The 22,879-nt window shown below is 46.8% G+C and overlaps 1 protein-coding gene across 1 annotated transcript in view; it reads left to right on the top strand.

The window, feature by feature from the left end:
• LOC147736517 (carnosine synthase 1-like) overlaps window positions 1-22,879 on the top strand; it is a 371,087-nt gene that overhangs the window by 80,009 nt on the left and 268,199 nt on the right. Inside the window, exon 2 of the mRNA XM_086953763.1 lies at window positions 19,555-20,027. Within this exon, the coding sequence (XP_086809889.1) occupies window positions 19,608-20,027 (420 nt within the window). The 5' untranslated portion in view covers window positions 19,555-19,607. The remainder of the gene's footprint in view (window positions 1-19,554; window positions 20,028-22,879) is intronic.

Below are 22,879 nucleotides of genomic sequence, written 5' to 3'. Positions count from 1 at the left end.
ACTGTGATGCCTTGGGAAGGTCCCTGAGGTTCTGAAGAAGGCAGGTCACACTATCAAGGCCAGTAAGTGCAAGATAGAGCAGGGATCAGTTGAATACTTTGGCCACCTTGTAGGTGGAGGCTAAGTTCAACCCTTACAACCCAAGATGTAGACTATTATGGACTCCAACAACCTAGACCAAAGTCTGGGCATTACTTGGCTTGACACAGTTTATTGTGCGGACTGATGCCTCTGAGCATGAGATAGGGTCAGTACTATCCCAGACCAATGATGAAGGCCAGCACTGCCTCTAGCATTTATTAGCAGGAGGTTACTCCCCGGAGAAGCGCTGGAGTGCAATAGCGACGGAAACCTTTGGTAAAGTCTTGTCACTTAAGAAGCTGAAAACATACCTCTTTGGTTCTGACTTCCTTCAAACTGACCACTCATATGTTTAATGCAGAAGACATGTGAAAACCGCAAACTGTTGAGGTGCTACAGCGCCCAACAGGGAATGGACTTTATAGTGATACACAAACTGGGGACTGACCACGCCAATACAGATGGCCTTTCCAGGTTTTTTTCACTTAGAAGATGAAGATTCCCTTGGGAAAGGTTAGTCTCATCCCTTTTTTTGGGGGGGGGTGTCCCCACGTTTTGCCCACTTGTACTGATGTTTTTGATTGGAAGTATACTGGGTCCCTGCTAACCAAGCTCTAGTGCCAGTGCTTATTCCCTAAAAACTACAAACATGTTAATTGTAACACAATTGGCAAGGAGTTTAGCATCCTCGTAAGACCGTGGGAAAGATTCCCCTGGTACCCATGGCATGGGTATTAAAATGGTCCCTAAGGGCTGAAGCATGTATTATGCCACCCAAAGGGACCCCCCACAAAAACTACATGCAGAATGTCAATGCAGAATACATGAAATGGTGCAAGCCATTTAAAAAACACGACATTGCCCATTCCTTGTGAGTAATACCCATGTATACTGCATTTACGATATGTAGGTCACCCCTACAGTAGGCCTTTGGAGCCTTCATGCAGGGTGCATTATATCACATGAGAGGGAACATCTGCATGAGCCGGTATGCCCCTGTGATGCCTTGTTCCATTGCTAGACATTGAGACTAAGAGTAAGGGTGTTTGGTATCAAACACCTTGTCTCATTAAATCTGTACTGATGCCAGTATCAGATTTATTGGGACCTGTATTCAGAGGTGCCCCCTGAACCCTACTAGTCTTTTAGTGTGTTGGCTGACTAGCATCTTCTAGCCTGCCACCACAGAGGGATTCCTGGCCCACTGCGAGGAAGAGGCACGTTCTCTGAGTCCAGGAAAAATGCTTGCTCGACAGAAGATGTTCTCACCTCCTCCAGTAGGATGGCTAGCAATTTAGCACATTAAGGCCAGAGGATTCAAAGCCTCTTCTGCCTTTGACATGCAAACCCCACTTCCCCCCAGACCCATTGAGCACCAGCCCCCCGCTCTGGGTCAATTTGGCACCAGAGCAGGTGGGAAATTAGTTATTAAGGAGGTGCGTTGCACCCACAGGCTAACCACACCTCTAAGGTGGGCTAACTGAAGTGAGCAGCCAGAGAAGTGTTTCACCAACTTGTTTTTGGTAAATAGGGACTTCTGGGTCAGCGTTATGCCCACTCCTCACACTAGTGGTCGGTAGCCCATTGGCTACTTCCGCGTATCCTCTTAAATGCCTCTAAATTGAGTATTTGCAGGTCCCTTCTACACCAGGTCCACAGAGTCGACTTCCTGGGAACTGAAGAGGACAACAAAGAGACGACATCGCAAGAACCAAGTACCTGCACAGACACTGGCCAAACCCTGCCATGCACCCGATTCGTCCTGCAGCTGTTCAACCTCCTCAACACTTGGAGGACTGTCTAGCACTTCCTCAACCAGCTTTCATCTCCCTTGAGGTGGAGAAACCATCCTACTGCCTCCGCAGGCACTGACCGCATATGTCCAGTTCACCGTATTGCTGGCCATCGGGCCCACGGAGGAAGCATCACACCAGGAGTAGGTCTCCATGGCTCCAGGAGGTCAGCTCCATCTCTCTGCTGAGTTTCAGTAGGCTAGACCCTCCGGGAGCTCTCCTACACCAATACATTCAGTGCTGGGGCACTGCACCAGCCAAGGCTTGTTTTGTGCCGAGCCAGGACACCACTGCCTTGGAAGCCTTCCTGCACATCGGGGGACATCTGAACAAATGAGACCGATGACCAGATTGGACTTGCTGTTCTGTTTTCCTTCCCTCTGTAGATCTACAGACAACCTTGAGAACCCTGAGAGCCTCGAACCTCAGTGGCCAGTCAGCCAAGACCCTCTTCACCCATTTCCACAGCCGGGATCCATGACTTCTGACTGCATCCCCTTGGCTTAGGAGGCCCCATGACTGAGCCCCCTTTTGGGTTCCTCTGTACTTGCTCCCAAGAACCTCCTTGCAGCCCTTGTTTCAAAACCTGATGACCATAGCTTGAGGCTACCATTCCGACCACCAACTTTGCACCCGGACACCCCATGGCATGTAAAGTGAAACTGCCGGTGGTCCTTTGGATCTTGGCCCCCCCAGCACCTTAAGTCCCAAAGAGCACCTCTGAACTCCGATTGCAAGGTTCTGTTTGCTATATGTGTGTTCTCTCTCATAGGATAACATTATATGCTAAAGCCTCAAAATGATTATTTGAACTATTTTTCTAACCTTCTATAAAAACAATATCTCCGCTTGTACTTGTAGAAGTGATTCTAAAGAACTTGGTATCTGAATTCTTACAAAAATCTGGTTTACTTTTATAAATTGGTCTCAGTTTTCTTATTGAGTATGTGAAATATTTATTGAGTGTGTGTGTACAACAAATGCTTAACACTACTCTCTGATAAGCCTGAGCTGCTCGACCACACTACCACAAATAGAGCACTTGGGATTATTAAAGTAAGCCCCCTAAACCAATAAGGGCCATCTGGACGTTTTGCACGTTGCACCCTTACACTGGCACCCCATAAAATAAACAAACACCAGGAGATGATGGATGGAGCACTGAAACTTTTCAGACACTTACCCCCAGTCACAGATCTGGGCTGAATCCATCATTGTTCTTTATTTCACTTCGCCACCCCAGTTCAGGCACAGCTATATGCAAATCAGTCTTGACCCTGTGCCTCATGGGAACCACCAGCATGAATTGCCAAGCCATGTCTTCCCTGGACCTGGAAACTAGCATCCTGGGCCCGGTTTTGGGCTAACAGCCCTCATCAGCCAGAACTGGGGTGGCGAAGTGAGCTAAAGAATGATGATGGATTCAACCCAGATCTGTCACTGGGGGTGAGTGTCTGAAAAGTTTTAGTGCTCTGTCCATCATCTCCTTGTGTTTGCTTTGTTCGCCCACAACCACTACCTTGCAGCCTATCTTGCAGCCCTGAGGGGAAGACCACCCAGGGAGTTCCCTGGATATCAAAACCTTGCCCTTAGAACTCTCCAAGGAAATAGGACTCTGCTGAGGGTTTGGCACTGAGAACAAAAAAAGGACTATAACTACCAGAGGAGCCAGTCTCGACCTATTGGCGGCCATCTTGGAAAGGCTTTTTCCATTTATAGTGTCCAATGAAAGACCTGATGGCTCGGGATTAGTACAGGGAATTAATTATTAATTACTCGCCCTAGCAAATGTGTGAGTGACCTGAATTGTCCCTTGACTTCACCGTCTCCTTGGTTTGTGCCCTCCCCCCACCATGGCTGCCTCTACCATCAGCCTGACTGAAGGCTCACTCTCTCAAGTGGGCCTCAGTGCTTTTAAGATTACTTATCCCCCTAACCTCACTAAGAATGCATCAATAAAATTCAAACACAACATAATCAAAAGACACCTGGAAACACTTATATCAGATACTTATTTCTGTATGTCTAATTGCAACATCATGTATGACCTGATCTTCTTCACAAACAAAAGAACCCAATAGAGAAAAACCCTCTTATAATTTTTCCACGTCAAACAGATAAGGAAAACACCTCATGGATTTAGTCTTTCTGTTACTTCCTCTCCTATCCTGGAAGTAGATCTCACCATTATTATATGCAACAATGGGATCGTTCTCACTCAAGCTTCCAACCGAAACCTAGAGCAGTTCGACAAACTCTTTTCGAATATCAAAAGCTCTGTAGCTAACAATTCAACCCCTGTGCGACAAGATCTAGCACTAGTCACTGCAAGGACCCCCCAAAGTGACGCTCCCATTTCCTCCTCAGATTTACCTCCCTCCTCACCCACCACCCTTCCCTTGCCCCTGTCAGGTTCTAAACTGATCGAATCACACATTTTGCGGCCATTAACCATATCACCTTTACCAACCTCTTTGCCAACGCTTCCGGGAACACCGCTAATACTCAGTGACCAACCCCCTCCCCTGGAATCTCCCAATACCGCCACTGACCCCTCTAACACACATTCCCAACACCCAGACTTGGTGGTACGCCTGGACGATATTTCCCTCCAGCTGCACCTTCTCTCCCTCGAACTCCACGATTTGAAAGCCCTGTCACTTGAATGTCTCTCCTTGTTAAGCTCCCTCCTCTCTCGTACGTACCTGCCCAGAGCCCCCGCCAACACCAGTGCTAGAACTCACCTTGACCAACTCTCTTCCCCCAGTATCTCTAAAGCCGTACCCCTACCTAACCCAGCCTCTCGACCAAGAAGCTTGTTGACCGATTTTGCGCCCAACGAAATTGACAGCCTTCTCAAGTCTTACTCGTCTAGCACAGACTTCAACATGATTCCGAAGGGAATAATTCAAGCCATTCACCCCAACCCGAACAGAGAACCCCATCACAACCTCAGAGTCATACACGACAACCTCACGAGAGTGAACATCATCCAGACTCCTCCCCCATACACTGACACCACTAAAATGTGTACTACTCAATTGCAGGTCAGCCAACAAACACGCCTCCGATATCTTCGACCTCATACAACACAATGAGATAGACATCATTATCCGCACAGAAACTTGGCTCAATCCCTCGTCCACTCCTATTCTAGACCTCCTAGTGCCCCCCACCCATGACATAATTCGTCTAGACAGAGTTGAGAAGCTGGGAGGAGGCTTAGCTTGTATACATCAGAGCACGCTCACGGTCTCCCTCTCAGAGTCCTCTTCGCCAGTAACTTGCGAATACCTGTGTCTCAACATTTCTAGTAACAATCATCTGGTTTGCAAATTACACACATTCTATCACCCCCCAGGGGACAACCTCGCCTTCATCGAACAATTAATGCGCGCTTGCCTTAGGTACGAGCTCTGATTGCTGCTAACTATTCTAAAAGCTTTTAAGATTTACAAAATTGTTTTTAAAATTGCACTGAAACTGAGAGAATCATATCTTTTCTTGTTTACTCACCGCTGCTTACTGTTTCTCGGACACCCGTAGTTCAGTCCGCCAACTCCCCGGTCCACCACGGGTCTTTCCCGGTTGTTGTGGAGGGAGTGAAGGCGGTACAGTCTTCTTCGGGTTAGAGGACAGGGGGCGGGACTACTTCTGCCTCAGTACTTAGAGGGCTCATGAAGCGACGCGCAGAGCGCGCCAAAGGCTAGCCCGTCTGCGCCCATCCATGACTGACCGGGACCAGGTGCCAACTCCCTGTTCGAAATATGCTCCCCCTTAGATACTCGAACGGAGATCTTAACAAATGACGACCTAACTGCCATCAGTACTGTAAGCTGTTGAATCTAGAGAACCCTTTCGATCTCCTGCCCGGGCTGCAACTTCTCCTTTTCTCTGTGTTTGCAAAGGTTGAAAGGGAGTAGTCTGGTGCATAACAATAATAATATTTATGGTAAGCACAAGGAAGACACTACAATCAGCGAATACCGATTCTTTAATATAAATTGTAGATCCTTGTCTAAACATAAAGAAGATATCTATGATCTAATAAATGACCTCCAACCTGATGCCATTTTCCTGACGGAAACCTGGCTTAATGATAGCTCTGGACTTGATATAGCCACTGCGATCCCATTAAACTATACGATTGTTAGAATGGACCGCAAGAATAGAAGTGGGGGAGGTATAGGCATTGTTTTTAGAAAAGAATTTACCTGCAAATGGGAGGAATTAAAGCTAAATAATTGTGAAGCTGGATTATTTAAACTAACTCTCACAGCCCAGTTCACGCTCTCAGGGATGCTTATTTACCGGCCCCCGGGAGCAGCAGGAGCATGGGTGGCTGCATTTCCAGACTTTATTGCTCCATATCTATTGGAAGCCACTAATTTCTCGATTCTAGGAGATATTAACCTACACCTGGAGGATCACAACTGCTCCACCAGTTCGACTCTTATTTCAGATCCTGAAGCTCTTAACTTGTTTTTATGTAATTTCGGCCCCACGCATAAAGCAGGACATTTGTTAGATCCCGTCTTTTCCAATCTTAACAACTTAACATGTGAACCTAATACACCTCTTCTTTGGTCAGACCATTATTTAGTTAACTTTAAAATCAAGCTGGCAATGCCGCAGAAAGCTGCTCTGGTCGATGCAGACGTCACCTGGTCCAGAAATTGGAAAAGGCTTGACCTGGACCGTTTAAATGCCCAATCACTTAACTCAATGCCAGACTTAAAAGAGGTTAAAGTTGCAGACACGAACATAATTAATAAGTGGGTAACTGATGCAACAGATATGATCATCCACTAACTAAGAACAAACCAAGGTATTGCCGACCCCCAGCTCCTTGGTTCTCGGATTCACTTAAAACTGAAAAACGTAGATGCAAGGTGCTAGAGAGGCAGTGGAGGAAACATTATGAACCAGTAGAAAAGGTGGCATTTAAACAAGCTATTAAGGCCTACCAACTATCACGCATGATGGCTAAGGCAGAATTTACGAAAAATAACATCCTGGCTGCACAAAAGAATCCTAAACTTCTTTTTAAGGTGGTACAGGATTTGTTGGGCGCAGCAAATCAACCAGAACCCCCAAACTATCGGTAATTCAATGCAACCAGCTGGCGAACTATTTCAATGATAAACCGACTTTAGGACTAACGAAGAACAGAGCCCTGCACCCTCGCTAACGACTTCCAGCTACGTCAATGAGCTGGTAGAATCTCCCGGGAATTCAATTACCAGCTGGCAAATGCTAGATTTGACATCCTTTTTGGAGATTTTAAGGAGTATTAAGTCAGGTTCCCCGATGGACCCTATCCCGGTATGCATTCTAAAACATCTGGATTCACGCATCTTAGACGAAATAAGGGAACTCTTTAATGCCTCATTAGAGGAAGCAATGATACTGGACACATGGAAACACGCCATGGTCCTACCATTACTGAAGAAAGATAATGGGGACCCGGAAGTTTTTTCTAACTTTCGCCCTGTCTCAATATTACCGTCTTTTTCCAAAATTTGGAAAAGCACGTGAATAACCAATTGTTAGAATTTGTTAATGCCAACAATCTTCTGCACCCATCTCAATCCGGGTTCAGAGCAGGCTACTCAACAGAATCTACACTCCTGGGAGTGACAGAAACAATTCGCCAGAGACTGGACGGCGCTGGCATGGTGGCACTCATATTATTGGAGCTGATTGCCTCCTTTGACCCCATCTCCCATGCAACCCTTGTCCAGACTCTAGAATCTAAGGGTGTTGGTGGCTCCGCCCTGAAATGGCTTGTGAGCTTCTTATCTAATCGATCTTTTCAGGTTTTCTCTAAGAACAATAACTCTAGCACTTTGGTCTACCCTTATGGAGTGCCTCAGGGTTCTATCTTAAGACCATTGCCTTTTAACCCTTTCGATGCTCATGACGAGCTCAGCTCGTCATGAGGCACAGTTGAGCTGTGCTTATGACGAGCTGAGCTCGTCATGTATAATGGGAAAACAAAGGATCCAGCACCGGGGGGGAAAAGTCACAGCAGCCAAGGTGTTAATATATATATATAAGTCCTTTGGCAACAATAGCAGAAGAAGCCAGACTTACCATATTTTCCTACGCAGATGACACACAGCTTGTCTTCTCTTTATCGGCAGTTGACAAGGCTGAGGTGTCGCCCCTTAACGGTCTCCAGAGGATCCCGGATTGGATGTACTCCAATAAATTGAAGCTTAACGGCGACAAAACAGGCTTTATGTTTAGAATCAACACAGGAATGGCTCCCAGCTATCTTTGCAAGCTGGTCCAAAAATACATTCCTACTCGTCATCTTCGCTCATCCTATCAGGCTAAATTCGTAGTCCTTAGATTTAAACGGGTGTGGATGGGTGGCCGCTCCTTCGCTCAGTTGGCTCCTGTCCTGTGGAATTCGCTTTCCCTTCGGCTGTAACAGAACTACGTAAAATTCCGTAAAGGCATTAAGACAATCAATAAACTTCCTTGACCCCTCCTAACTTAGCGTTGGTCCAAGGCGCCGGGAAACCTACGGGTAGCTGTTGCGCCATATAAGCTCATTAAATAAATAAAACAAATTAATGGAAATCATCTCTGGCAATGTGGATTCCGCGCGGTCCCACATCTACCTTGATGACTTCAACCTTCACTGGTCGAACCCTAATGACCAAGCAGTATCATGCCTCAATTCTTTCTTGAATGATCATGAATTGATTCAACATTGTGACCAGCCTACCCATATTAAAGGGGAAACACTAGACCTCATCATCACCAAAGGACACACCATCACAATTGATTCCATCATACTCTGCGATTGTTCGGACCATCACATCATTTCCTTCCATATCAACTCTGAGGTGTCTCCGAGTAAGGCTCAAACAACAAAACCAAAGATTTGGAAAAGGGACCTCAGAGATATCAATACAGCTGACCTAGCAACCCGCTCTAAATGTGCCCTCTCTTCCCAAGTGGACATGTACGAGGTCCATGCACTCACAGACTTCTACAACTCTTCTATTTCTAGCATCATGGATTCCAAGGCTCCAATCCAACAAAAAAATGCACCTACAAAAATATCCAAACCTTGGTTCAACAGCAACCTAAACTCGGAACGTCGCAATCTAAGGGCTATCGAACGTTCCTGGAGATCCACTCCATCTGCCGACCACCTAAAAATCCTTAGATCAGCAAGAAGCACTTATAACAAACAAATCAAGACAGCTAAGGTGGACTATTTGAGATCCCAACTTAACTAAGCTGCAATTCGCCCCAAGAAACTTTTTGAACTGGTTACACAACAATTGGTGGAAGCCCCTATCCGATCTGTTTCTGAAGTCAGCTCTCCCTCATGTGATGATCTGGGTGCCTTCATTACAGAGAAAACTAGACTCATTAACATTGATCTGGAAACCAGACGGGCTCTACTGCTACCCTATGGGTCTGCACCCCCAACCTTACTAGACAAGTTTGAACCGAGTAGCCGGGGTATCAAGAACAATGCATCCTGGGACACCTTTACCCCCTCAATGAAAGTGATATCAAAAATGTTCTTCGGAGTATCAACCCATCTAATCACTTCAGTGACCCGTTACCACCCTCCATCTTCAAAGTAATTAAGGATGCAATCTCTCACATCTGGACAAAGATCGTCAATGCATCTTTGTCACAAGGCACGATCCCAGAACGTCTAATGCCGCCCAGGTAACACCTATATTAAAAAAAACTACAGCAGATAGTGCTGATCTTAACAAATTCCGCCCTATCTCCAGCATTCCCACACTAGCCAAACTCCTTGAAAAATGCATCCAGTCACAACGGCCCCCACAACGCTAAGGATGCCTGGCCTCCACCTTGGGGGCGCCCAGGAGTGGACGCCTTACAGGGAAAGCCAGGATGGGTTCCACAGCGGTATTCGTACAAGCGCCTTGAGACCCTTGCGGGTGAGTAGTGCGCTATACAAGTATCAATTTACATTTTATGTGCGCACATTGAAAATTTCCATCTCCTGGACCAACACCAATCTGGCTTTCGTGGTGGGCATAGCACTGAATCGGCTCTCACTCATGTGATGGATGACATTCTAATAATACTTGACCGAAATTAATTCTGCCTCCTTATCCTACTTGATCTTTCCCCTGCATTTGACACTGTCAATCACGACAACCTCCTAGTTATTTTGGAGAATAGGATGGGCCTCTCTGGTCAGGTGCTGCTATGGTTCTCGTCCTTCCTCCAGCACAGATCCCAAAGAGTTAAGGCAAACCACTCTCTCTCCCAGTCGTCACCAGTCACCATGGGGGTTCCCCAAGGGTCCTCTTTATCTCCCATTCTCTTCAATCTTTTCCTGCAACCGTTAGCTAATGAACTAATATCCATGGACATCCTCTTCCATATGTATGCAGACAACACCCAACTCTATCTGAAAATCTCCTCCCCGGAGATAACATCACTTCACTCAACTCCACCCTACTGACTACTCAAAACTGGTTAACTGAGAACTACCTCTTACTAAACACCCCCAAAACAGAATTGCTCCTCATTTCTCCCCCGAAACACATTTCTAAAATTGATCTCTGGATGTACCAACTCACTGCCTTCAACTGCCCCCCCGCATTATTGACTCAGCTAAATCTCTAGGAATCACCCTGGACAAGCGCCTGAATATGAAGACTCAAATCAGCAATGTGTGCAAGAGAGCTAACCACCTTCTGAGGACCCGCAGGAACCTCAAACCTTTCCTACCTCAAGCAGATTTCAAGCAAGTGTTCCAGGCGCGTGTTTTGCCCAGGCTTGACTATGGCAGTGCTATGCTCTGTGGCCTCCACAAATATACCTTGGCCCCACTAAGGGCATCATAGAACATGGCGGCCAGATTGGTTACGGGCACCAAGCGAAATGCCCCCATCTCCCCTGCCTTAAAATCTATAAACTGGCTGCCCTATGAAGCTAGAATTCAGATAAAGATTGCCTGCCTATCTCACAAAGCCCTCCACTTCAAATCCCCCAAATATCTAGTTCAAAAGTTAGAACTATCCGGAGGGGGTAGACCGTCTAGGAGTGCTAATACTCTCCTTCTGAATCCTCAGATCTTTCGCAAAAAGAGAACATGTCAACGAGCCTTCTCCAGTTCTGCACCAAAAATCTGGAACTCTCTTCCACCGGAAATTCGTAGAATCTCCTCCAAAGTTGATTTCAAACTAGAAGTAAAACGATTTTTTATGAATAAGTTCTTACCTTAATAAGATGTGTGACTGTTTGCTCTAATTTCATTGGACATACTCCAGAATTGTTGTTAACCTATACTACTATTATAAAGGAAGAACTTTGAGTCTTTGAGGCGGGTAAACTCGGGAACCACAGCGCCAATCCACACACCCGATACATCGTTGTAATCCTCAGGGTGTGCAGATGGACATAGGCTATATAAATTAAAAATAAATACGTTATTAAAAAATATAAGTTAAAAAAAAGTAGTCCCTTCAAAGTAGCGCCAGCCACGACGTGCTTGCTGGCATCAGGAGCGGCGTACACGCGAGGAGCGGCGTACAGGAGCGGCGGAGAACAGCGCGGGGAGGAGTGGCAGAGATCAGCGTGGGGAGAAGCAGTGACGAGGAGCGGCGGAGATCAGGGGAGCAGCGGACATGACCGGCGGACAGGCGGTGAGGATCGGCGGGCAGACAGTGAGGGGCTGCAGAGATTGAATATTCACTGTACTGTACGGCTCTAATAATTTAGTGAGAGCTGGTACCGGGGCCTATCGGAGGAGCTGCACTTGCTCTCCTATTAAAGGGCCCGCACTGGGGTTTTTAAGGCTGCAAACACTGCGAGCTCTTACGCTTTCTTCCCCACAACTTATCCTCCTGTCTTAGCAGAGTCCATGAGTGGATGAATGAGTCCTTATTGAAGCTAAATGGAGCTAAAACAGAGGTCATGATGCTGGGACATAAACCACCTACCTCTGTGGATGAGTGATGGCCGGACTCTTTGGGACAGCCCCCACATCCCAAAGAGCAAATTAAGAGCTTGGGAGTTTGGCTGGACCCAGCTCTTAACTTTCAGGTTCAAGCTCGGAAGGTAGCAGGGACTGGATATGCCCTAATGAGATCACTTAGAAATTTTTTAGGGCTACTCCCGTTTGAGGCCAGGAGGATTTTAGTACAAGCACTGATCCTGTCACGCCTGAACTATTCCAACGCAGTCTACTTAGGGGCCCCTAAGGGACACTCAAGATCTTACAGACCATCCAAAATTGTGCAGCCCGAATGTTACTGGACATTCCACGAAGAACCTCTGCCAAATCAGCGCTGAGGCAACTTCATTGGTTACCTGTACAACAACGGATTGAGTTCAAGGCGATGACTATTGTACATAAAGCCCTGTCTAATTCTGGACCGGATCTCCTTCTACCCCTGTTCCTCCCTTACCAAACATGTAGGACCCTATGATCCAGTAATAAGAACCTACTGGTAATCACTAGGACTAGGAGAATCCGTACGGGTAGTAGGCGTTTTTCTTTACAGGCTGCAAAACTTTGGAACAATCTCCCTGATGCTATTCGTCTGGAGGAGAACCACCTCAGATTCAGAAAAATACTGAAAACCTTTCTGTTCTGCTAAATACAGCTGAGATGAATGGACCACTTAAGCGCTGGGATGCCTCAGGGTAACCATGCGCTATATAAATGCCTAATCATTCATTCATTCATGGCAACCACTGTACCGCTGCCATCTTTTCAGCCCCCCGCTGCAGCCGTCCGGACATCGCCACCAGTGCTGGGAAGGTACAAGCATGCCATCTCTGCATTGTTTTGGTATGCTGTTTTATGTTAAGGTAGAGGCTGTTTGTATAGCACCTGTGGCAGCCATGGATTGCTTCTAACCGCTGAAAATCATGTTGAATCGTCAGGTGTGCGCCAGAGTGGAGCAGCTGCCGTGTTCTTCTCGGATGAGAGCGTAAGGTGCTGATAACATGGAATTGTGAAACACGCAGAGCACTGCTATCAGGCCCATGAGCACAGTGAATGTAAAGCGTGTCTGCTGTTCAGAAAAGGCATTTCCTTTGAAATTGAATCAATTAGTTGTCGGGGGCAGTGACAGGACAGTACAGGAACTTCTGAGGGACAAGCAGGTACTCTGTGACGCTAACTACCTGCACTTTTCCATTAAGGAGACAAAGGAGGCTCAATAAAAAGAGCATTTATAAAAATTTAAAAAAAGCAAAGAATGTATAAAGAAAAAAAGAGAAAGCACACGTAGACAATCTGGTCTGTTATGTTAATCACTGGCAGGTGGATGGGTAACGTTCAACACAATGAAAATAGAGGGGATTAAAAATATAAAAAGGTAGTGGACACAGCCTGTGCGTCACGCAGAGCACCCGGGTCACCCCTCTGCGGAGAACAGTCAACAAGTCCTAATAATGTGTCTCGTGGGCAGGTACCAAACAGGGCATTACAGCAGGAAAAAGTGACATGGGCAGTGACATGGGCAGGTTACACAACGTCAGGGCGGGCGGGGGCCCTGAGCCATGATTGCTCCCGGACAACGTCGGGACGGGCTGCTAGTCTTGTATATTATTATTGTTTTTTTTTCTCTCCTTCCTTTCTTGTTGTCTCATTTGCTCCCCTTCTATGTCTATATGTATCAGCGACTAGCCCATTCTTTGCTGACCCCAGGCCTGTTATGTGAGCTCTATTTGATTCAAAGTCTATGTAGATTCCTCATTTGACTCATGTATTGAACGGTTCCCTGCCTTTCCTTCAAATTGTAAAGCGCTCTGATATCCTTTGGGATCAAGTTTGCGCTATATAAAACTTTCTAAATAAATAAACTACATAAAATGTCAGCTTCCTATAGTCTTGTAGAATAGACTTCCAGTGACTTCATTTGTCTTCTGGGAAGAATACAAGTATTGAATTTAAGTCAGGCCACACTTGTCTGTTGTTTCTTCCCAGAATAGCTAAGGAATTGGAAGCTATGACAATGGTAGCAGGCACTGCCAAAAGACATTTTCTTACATTATCCAACCTCCTACCCTCCCTGACAGATGGAGTACAGCAGAAGAAGGATTCCTTGACCTCCTTTATGCTGCTTGCGTCAAAAAGGAGTCCAGTCTAGAGTGGCCTATGAGGCATACAGGAGAGTTGTATTTCTTGTCCAGACGAGTGACAATGGTGGCTACCATTGCTGGGTTTTTGATTATTTTTAAGCATTCCATCCAGATACAATCAATATTCGAGACAGATTGTGCCAACTTCTGAGCTGGTTCATTCATGTGATATAGGAAGTATCTGATGGTTTCATGGGTAGAGGTAGGGTAACATTTCTTTGATGCTCTCTCAAGCAAAGCATTCAATTGTCCAATGTCATCATGAGGAGAATTTGCTGTGTGCGGAGTAGATGGAGCAGATAATAATGCCACATATTCATCCTAATCTGATAGAGAATTCTAGCCTCAGATTCCTTACTGCAGACGTATCCCCAGGAGTCAGACTGGATCCTGAAATGTTTCCTGAGCAGAGATCTGCCCAGAGAATGTATTGTTTTTGGGGTTCAAGCTGTAAATGGATGAGTTGAAGGCTGAGACCTTGGTGAAGTTTGGTGAGTGGATTACTCTGTGAATACTTTATAGTGGTCTGAAATCATTACACCCAGTTCTTTAACTACAGTCCTGGGTACTTGCAATCATATACTACTTTGGGTAATGGAACTCACTTCAAAGGACTCAATCATATTGTTCTTGCAAGGATTCTACCTTTCTTGGTTTAAGCATTCCAGGCTAGGACGCGCAGGTTGCTCAGGAAAAGAGTATTCATTCTCAAGATATTGATCATTGTCCTCCTGATATTTGATGTGAAGTTGGATGGAACTGTAAGCAAGGCAAAATTGATCTATCATTCAAGTATTCTGTGTCCAGTAAATGTCACAGTGGAAAAGGCGAGACTTTACTGCCCCTCCCCCCTCATCCGCACTCCACTTCGCAACCGCTACACCCCCTCCTCCCGGATACAAGATGTTTCACCACGACTGCCCCAACAGACCCGGTGGAGGCATCGTCATCAGCCACAAAGGCTCCCTGATCATGGAACACCTCAACTTCCAGATCAAACCCAATGCTAAAACTACCATCAGAGAAACCCTCACTTACAGACCTCCAGGCCCACAACGCTATCCCGTACTTCATCGCCCCACAAGCAATAGACTCTGACCACTACATATTCTTGGGAGACCTCAACTTCCACCTCGAAGGCCCCACTGACTCCAACACCACCTCTCTTCTTTAAAACTTGAGCTTCATCGGCCTCACTCAACTGGTCACCACGCAGAGTGCAGGGCACACCTTGGACCCCTTTTCTCCACCAGCGACCACGCCAAGTTCTCTCACACCAGCAAGCTGACCTGGACAGATCACAGCATTGTTCACTTCTCCATTGATGGCCCACGAGAAGCCCCCATGAGACACCCTGTTCCTCCCGGACACTCCGGGAGCAAAGTCACCAAACCCATCTGGACGGCTGCCGTGAACGAAACCAGACCACCACCGCGGACTCTCTCAAATTTGGCATCCTGAAATTCTCCAACTGGATCATCTCTACCACCGACAACATCGCCCACAGAGGAACACTCCCAGTGGAAATATCACCAAGCAAGCCAGATGGTTCACCCTTGAACTAATGACCATCGCACTGCATGAAGCAGGAAAGACTCAGGCACTCCAACAAGACCCCTGCAAATTGCGACATCTTCAAGTCTGCCCTCAACAGTTACCAACACTGGCTCAAGGAAACCCAAGAAACAAGCCCTCACCACCCGCCAAGAAGCTAGCAGCAACCACACCAAAAAGCTCTTCAACATCGTTCCAAAGTTCGCCTGCCACTGAGAACACCATCCGCCCCTCTCAAGCCCTTTGCGACACACTAGAAAACTTTTCTCCACAAGATCATTCTCATCTACAGCAGCTTCAGCCCACAACCCGCACCCGTCTCCCATCCCCGTGTCTCTAGCATTGACACCCTCCGCCTAAACAGCGAATGGAAGCAACTCTCATCGGAAGACACCATCTCCATCATGAACAACATCCACTCTGGATCCCCCTCTGACCCCTGCCCACACCACATCTACAACTTAGGAAGCAAAGCCATTGGATACACCTTTGCTGGATTCCTAAACTCCTCCATCACCACAACCATTGTACCCAACGCCTGGAAGCACGCTGAGGTCAAACCCTCCTCAAGAAACCCTCAGCCCACCCCAACGACCTCAAAAATTACAGATCCAGCTCGCTCATTCCTTTCCCCATCAATGTCTTGGAGAAGACCGTCAACCACCAGCTCACAAAATGTATGGAGGAGAACAACTGCTCCCAGTCAGCATTATGACCAAACCACAGCACAGAGACTGCCCTGATCGCAGCTACCAATGACATCAGATGCCTCCTCAACCAGGGCAGCTTGGCCACCCTCATCCTCCTTGACCTCTCGACAGCCTTCAACACGGTTTCCCACTACACCCTCATCACCAGACGCCACCACACTGGCATTTAAGGCAAGACTCTCGACTCGATCACCTCCTTCCTCACCGGATGAACTCAAAATATCCACCTTCCACACTTCGCCTCTGCACCCAAAAACATCATCTTCAGCATCCCTCAAGGCTCTTCCCTCAGCCCCACACTCTTCAACATTTACATGACTCCTCTGGCCAACATCACCTGCACGCATGCACTCAACATCATCTCCTACGCTGATGACACCCAGCTTGTCATATCCTTCTCAGGAGACCCAGACACCATAACACTCAACTTCCAAACCACCATGACTAGCATCACCACTTGGATGAAAGCCAACTGCCTTAAACTCAACTCAGACAAGACGGAGGTCATCATCTTTGGAAACAAGCCCTCCCCTGGTGGCACCTGGTGGCCCTCCGCACTCGGCCCAGCACCCACTCTGTCTGACCACACCACAACCTCAGAATCATCTTGGATGCACACTTCACCATGAAACAACAGATCAACTCCATCTCCGCCGCCTGCTTTCACACCCTCTGCATGCTCCACATGATTTTCCACTGGATCCCCATCCCAACCCTAAAAATAGTAACACTGGCCCTAATCTCCGACTTACTCAACTACGAAAGCAGTCTCTACACCGGAACTACCAAAGAACTCCTCAACCGCATCCAAACGATCCAGAATTCAGCAGCAAGACTCATCCTCGACCTTCCCAAAATATCCAGCATCACCCCTCACCTCAGGGCTCTCCATTCACTCCCCATTCAGGAACGATACCTCTTCAAGCTCCTCACTCACATGTACAAAGCCCGCAATGAAACTGGACCCAGCTACCTCAACAACTGCCTGACTTCCCACCATCCAACTAAAGAGCTCTGCTCCTCCTCCCTCGCCTTAGCCCTGGTCCCGACCATCTGTCGGAGCTGAAGTAGGGTCCGCTCCTTCGCCTTCCTCCCTGTCACATACTGAAATGACCTCCCCTTCCTCTTATGCACCCCCCACCCCTGTCACACACTGAAATGATCTCCCCTTCCTCCTATGCACCCCCCCCTTTGAGGGAATTCAGGAAGCAGCTAAAAACCTGGCTCTTCGACCTCCACCTCTCGCCGACCGAGGATCGCTTAAACCCCACAGCGCCAGCAGACGCTCCTGGGTTACAAGCCACGCTATACAAGCATTGATGATTGATTACCGGGTGAGCTGAGGATGCATTCTGGTACAGGAATGCTCTTTTTAGATAATAAGAGTACTTTGGGTGGCCTCATTGAAAAGTATGTTAATGGTGTTGATGACAAAGGCTTTGTTATTGTTGCTGATTTTAAGATTGATATTGGGATTTCCATTGATGGTGCTCCCATCATCGAAGTGGTGGGTTTAAGGACCATTGTCAACCTGCTGTTGTCCGTGTGTCTTGTCGACTATTTTTTCGTCAACGGTGTTGCCAACAAAAGATCCATCAATGGTAATTATAACTTTTACTTGAACAAGTCGAGAGAGCGAGCCTTCAGAGATGGAGTGGGTGGTTCAGATTGCAATCTTAGTAGGACTGAAGAAGATTGTTTCCTTCAGGAAATTCCAGGACATCTGAGGAAGAACCATGCTATCTAGGTGGTGTCACGCCTGTGGCCTTATGCATTTTAAGCTAGGTTTACCAGAAAATTCCCCTGGAATGTTTAGGAGAACGTTCTGCAAAACGTGGGCCTTTTTTGGGGGTTTTTGCCATACTTTCCCAATCTTCTCCTGATGATGGTGCCTTCTTGGCCTTGATCTTTCCTTACAAGCCACAGAAGTAATATACCTTCCCCGCCTTTCAGAGTCTTTGTAGAGAAAGTGTGAGAGAACTTACATTCCTTGGTCTTGTGTCTTGGATGAAGACAGAAAACACAATCTTTGTGGGGATCTTCAGATTGTAGTATTCATTTCCTACAGGAACCAGAAGAACTGAAGTAACATTTTTCGGAGCATCTGTCATATTTTCTGTCACACAAAATCATCAACAGGTGGGGAAGGTTGACTTGCTACATGTAGTCATCATATAGACTAAACATTGAAGACAAAACTTGCTCAGAGGAGAAAAACTGAGCAGAGCTCAAGTATACTCCATTCACACAATGTTTGGTAAGAAAGCTGAGGTATAATGGCCCTGGAGGCAAGGGGTGCTGGTTTACATATCCTGACTGGTTGAAGTTTAGATTCTTTTGAACTACTTACTTTCAAATATCACATTAAGACTCCTGGCTTGACGGCAGGGATGATTCAAGAATGCCACTTTATGAATGTTCCAATACTGGAGAATTAGACAAAACGTAACAACAATCACACTCAAAGTATCCTTGAGGAACAGCGTCTAAAAAGTTAATTCTTCCACTGACTACCTTAAATCAACATCAGCCTGGAAGATCTATATTGCCAGAACTTCTTGAGTTGTCTGTAGATTTACACACCTCAACACAATTTTCTATCCTAGCTTATTATAAATTGGTTAGCAGAAAGGTATTGAGGCAATACTGGAAGTAAGAAAAAACAATTTACAGGCATCTCTACAGGGAAGCATTTCACAGTCCCCTTCCCCATCTTTTGAAGAGTTAACCGAGGAAAGCAGTGACAGAGAACAATGTTCTAGCTCTTTACAAAAAGGCAACATGCTCTCATCTAGAAACTGTAATATTCTTTTAATCACTAATCGTTCCTCAATACCTGCCCTTTACTTCTTCTTTAATCTCTTCTTTTCTGTCCCTTTGATTTTCCTATCCTTGCTCTTCCAGTGTTGTCTATCCTCTCACCAACCTGCCTCTTCTGACGGCATCTCTTCCTCTCCTTTCTATCCTTTCTTCCTCCCTTCTCTACACCATCTCCCCACGTTTTGCAACATTCATTCCAGACCATACTCTTTTCTCACTCAATTTCTCACTCAATTTCTTCATTCACTCCTACCCCATCTCGTCAAAAGATTCTCGCCTCAATATAGCACCACCTCCTATCCGTTGACAACATATTTTCCTCTCTTGTCCCTGTATCAAATTATTCTCTTCTTTCAAACTCTAGTATTCACCATTTGCCTATCTCTTCTGTTTTCTCGTCCCACCCATCTCCAGACCATATTTGTCTCCTGACCTTCTCCCCGCCCATCCATTGCTCCCTTCTCTCCTTCTGTTTCCTTTCCTAGGTAGTATCCTGCTGTGTCTCTCACCCAACTGGCTTTCCAAAATTCCATCAAAGATGAAACCAGGTGAAAACACTCTCCTTCTACAAAAAGCTGTGATGTTTGACCTTGGGGGACGCAGTTACTTGGACAAGTTTGAGCCGCCACGCCGCGTCACCTATTTTTATACCACCTCGTGGTCTTCCCATGAGGAGTGCCTGCCAGGGCTGGTGGCACTAACGTCTGACCTGGAATGTCCTACAGGTGGATCTGAATCACTGTCTCAGCTCCTGCACTACAAACTTGTGACACGCCTGCTCCTGGACAATGTCGGCGTGGTGGTGCCACCCACACTAGCCTTTACATACAAACAAGCACATGCAGCAAGCAGCCACGTGCGCACGGTGGAGGTCAGGCAGAAGGAGGGGGAGGAGAACCTGCTTCAGGAGGAGATACAGAACTTTCTGCAGTCACAAGGCATGCACAGTGTCCGGCAGGTAAGTCACAAAGTTCACAAAGATTTGCATTTCTCTGGGTGTCTCATTTGCTATATATGTCTCTTTCTCTCTCTCTCCGTCAGTCTTTTTATCAAACTGACCTTTCCATCCCATTATTTTACCCTCACACACGTGAATGTGAAGACTTGTATTTCTATATGTTCTTTATGTAGTGTAAAGTCTAAGTTCCGGACCAACCACAATCTACTGTGTAAATTATTATGCATTTTCTTTTCTCTGTACCTCACTACATCCCTTCCCTAGGATCTGCACACTTGACTTACTCAAAGATGTTCAGTAAAGCATTCACACTTCTAAACCCAGAGTGCGCCCATTTTGCTATGTAAACGGTTTATTCTACAATAATACACCCCAACTCCAAACAATCAACAGATGACACACCCAGCATTCCGTTAATGAGCACTCACTTCAAAGGTATACATTTACATGGCCCCGCTCCCACACGTCGCCCGACAGCACGACCTCAACATAATCTCCTACGCCGACGACACTCAACTGATCCTCTCCCTCACCAAGGACCCCATCACCACCAAAGCCAACCTCCATGAAGGAATGAAGGCCGGCGCCGACTGGATGAAGATCAGCCGACTGAAGCTGAACTAGGACAAGACGGAGGTCCTCATCCTCGACTCCAACCCGTCAGCCTGGGACGACTCCTGGTGGCCAATGGCACTGGGGGCAGCCCGACCCCCACTGACCACGCACGCAACCTGGGAATCATCCTTGACTCAACTCTCTCAATGACCAAGCAAGTCAACGCCGTCTCCTCCTCCTGCTTCAACACCCTCCGCATGCTCCGCAAGATCTACAGATGGATCCCGACAGATACAAGAAAGACAGTCACCCAGGCCCTTGTCAGCAGCAGATTTGACTACGGAAACGCCCTCTACGCGGGAGCCCCGACCAAGCTCATCAATCGACTACAACGCATCCAAAACGCCTCGGCACCACTGATCCTCGATGTACCACTACACAGCCACATCATCCCCCACCTGAGAAACCTGCACTGGCTCCCCTTCAACAAGAGGATATCCTTCAAGCTCCTCATCCACGCACACAAGGCACTCCACAAGACAGGCCCAGCCTACCTCAAAAGACAGCTCTTCTTCTACACCCCCAACTGCCAGCTACGCTCCGCCGACCTCTTGGAGTTCTGGACTTTTTGGTTCCGTCCAGAGGTGTCAGGGAACAACACCCAAAGACCCCGGAGTTCCACCTGCCTTGGTGCACAAATGAACAGAAACACGGGCTTCTCGATGGTGGCGTCAAAGACCAAAGGTTTATTACTGCAGGGACACAGAAGTCACAGAAACTACGCATAGGCAGTAACCAGGAGCCTGTTCGATTTGTACATTGAGGGTTGCTCCTTATATACTAAAAATTGTGCTCCAGGCAAATATTTCACATGTTAGTACATTCCCAAACCTTTGTGTCTCAAACAATAAATATTTGGCGTTACACAGGAACTGTCGATAATATCTGATGCCAAACATCACGAAGAGGGGTTCCCACTAGTCCATCACAATCCCTTGTCAATATTGCATTCAAGAGCCGGACCGCCTCATCGTAAATTTCGTTACCTCCCCCTAATAAAGGCCCAGAAGGAAAGGAGCAGAGCCAGGTGCAGGAGATAGGAAAGCGGGATAAGAGATGCTTGTGGGTTGTAAATGGGCAAGGCTACCGGCTTCGGCCGCCTAATCATGATCGGGACAATGGACACGAGAACCAGTTCAGGTGGGCTAGCCTCGGGCAGAGGAGGCAGCCTTTGTTGAGTCATGCAGCTACAGCGTGATCTGGTTTAAGGTACACGTGTCGTGAAAGAGGTGAATCTCCGGCTAAGGCTACGTGTCCTTAATCGAAATGAAGTGATCAGAGGTTATTGCGTATGTGAGGGCAAGAAACACAAAATGGCGGACATGATCTAAGATGGATGCCGTGGGTAGATCAGAAATGTGTTCATAACGGGAGTGCTCTTGCTCGTATCGTAGCGAAAACACCAGGATATGCTAAATGGATCATTTGCGGTTCGCTGATACTAATATTATGTATTTCCGACAATATTGAAAACACGGGTTCAAATCGTCACGGAACCTCAGACCCTCCTTTTGCCCTTACATAGGCAATTACTCAGTCTATATCAGAGTCTAGTTCTATACTCATCAGGTCAGTGACATGTTGTTGTATCATCATCCTTTCTCGTGCCTTTTCTCCAATCGCAGGTGGTTTCCTAAAACAAGTTGCAGCACAAAGACTACACAAAGCTGGACCACACTGGATAATCAGGCAGCATGAGAATAGGAATACTAAGATGACACCGATGACCATTAGAACCTTCCACCCCCATGCTGAGATCAGAGTCCAAAACCACTCCATAAAGGACCAGTTTCCCTTGTCTACATGTATAGAGTCGGAAATCTTGTGTAGCTTAGAGATCGCCTCATAGACTGTTGGAGCATTATTAGGAATAAAGACACAGCAGCTCGATTGGATCATTCTGCATACCCCACCTCGATCTGCAAGTATGACATCCAGAACCATACGGTTCTGCAACGTCATGAGTCTATCCGCCTGAAGCTCAGCTGTCAAATTACTAAGGGCACCAGCAGTTTCAGTAATAGTAGATTCAACTACCCGTGTTAGCTGACGTATGTTTCTACTATTGGCCATAGGCCCCCAGAACGGAAGGAAGCCTTTGAAGAAGTCTCCAGCTTCCTGACCAGCAGTATCTTCCTTGCTGAAGACACCTCTCGCTATTCTGGTTCTGTGGTAATCAGATGAAGAAGTGTATGTCGGAGGCAACAATCGAGCAATATAGCATGAACCTGAAAAGT

Source organism: Lissotriton vulgaris, chromosome 1_2 (genome assembly GCF_964263255.1).
Source record: "Lissotriton vulgaris chromosome 1_2, aLisVul1.2, whole genome shotgun sequence".
Lineage (NCBI taxonomy): Eukaryota > Metazoa > Chordata > Amphibia > Caudata > Salamandridae > Lissotriton > Lissotriton vulgaris.
The sequence above is the reverse complement of the archived record's forward strand: the minus strand, read 5'-3'. Positions and strand labels throughout refer to the sequence as shown.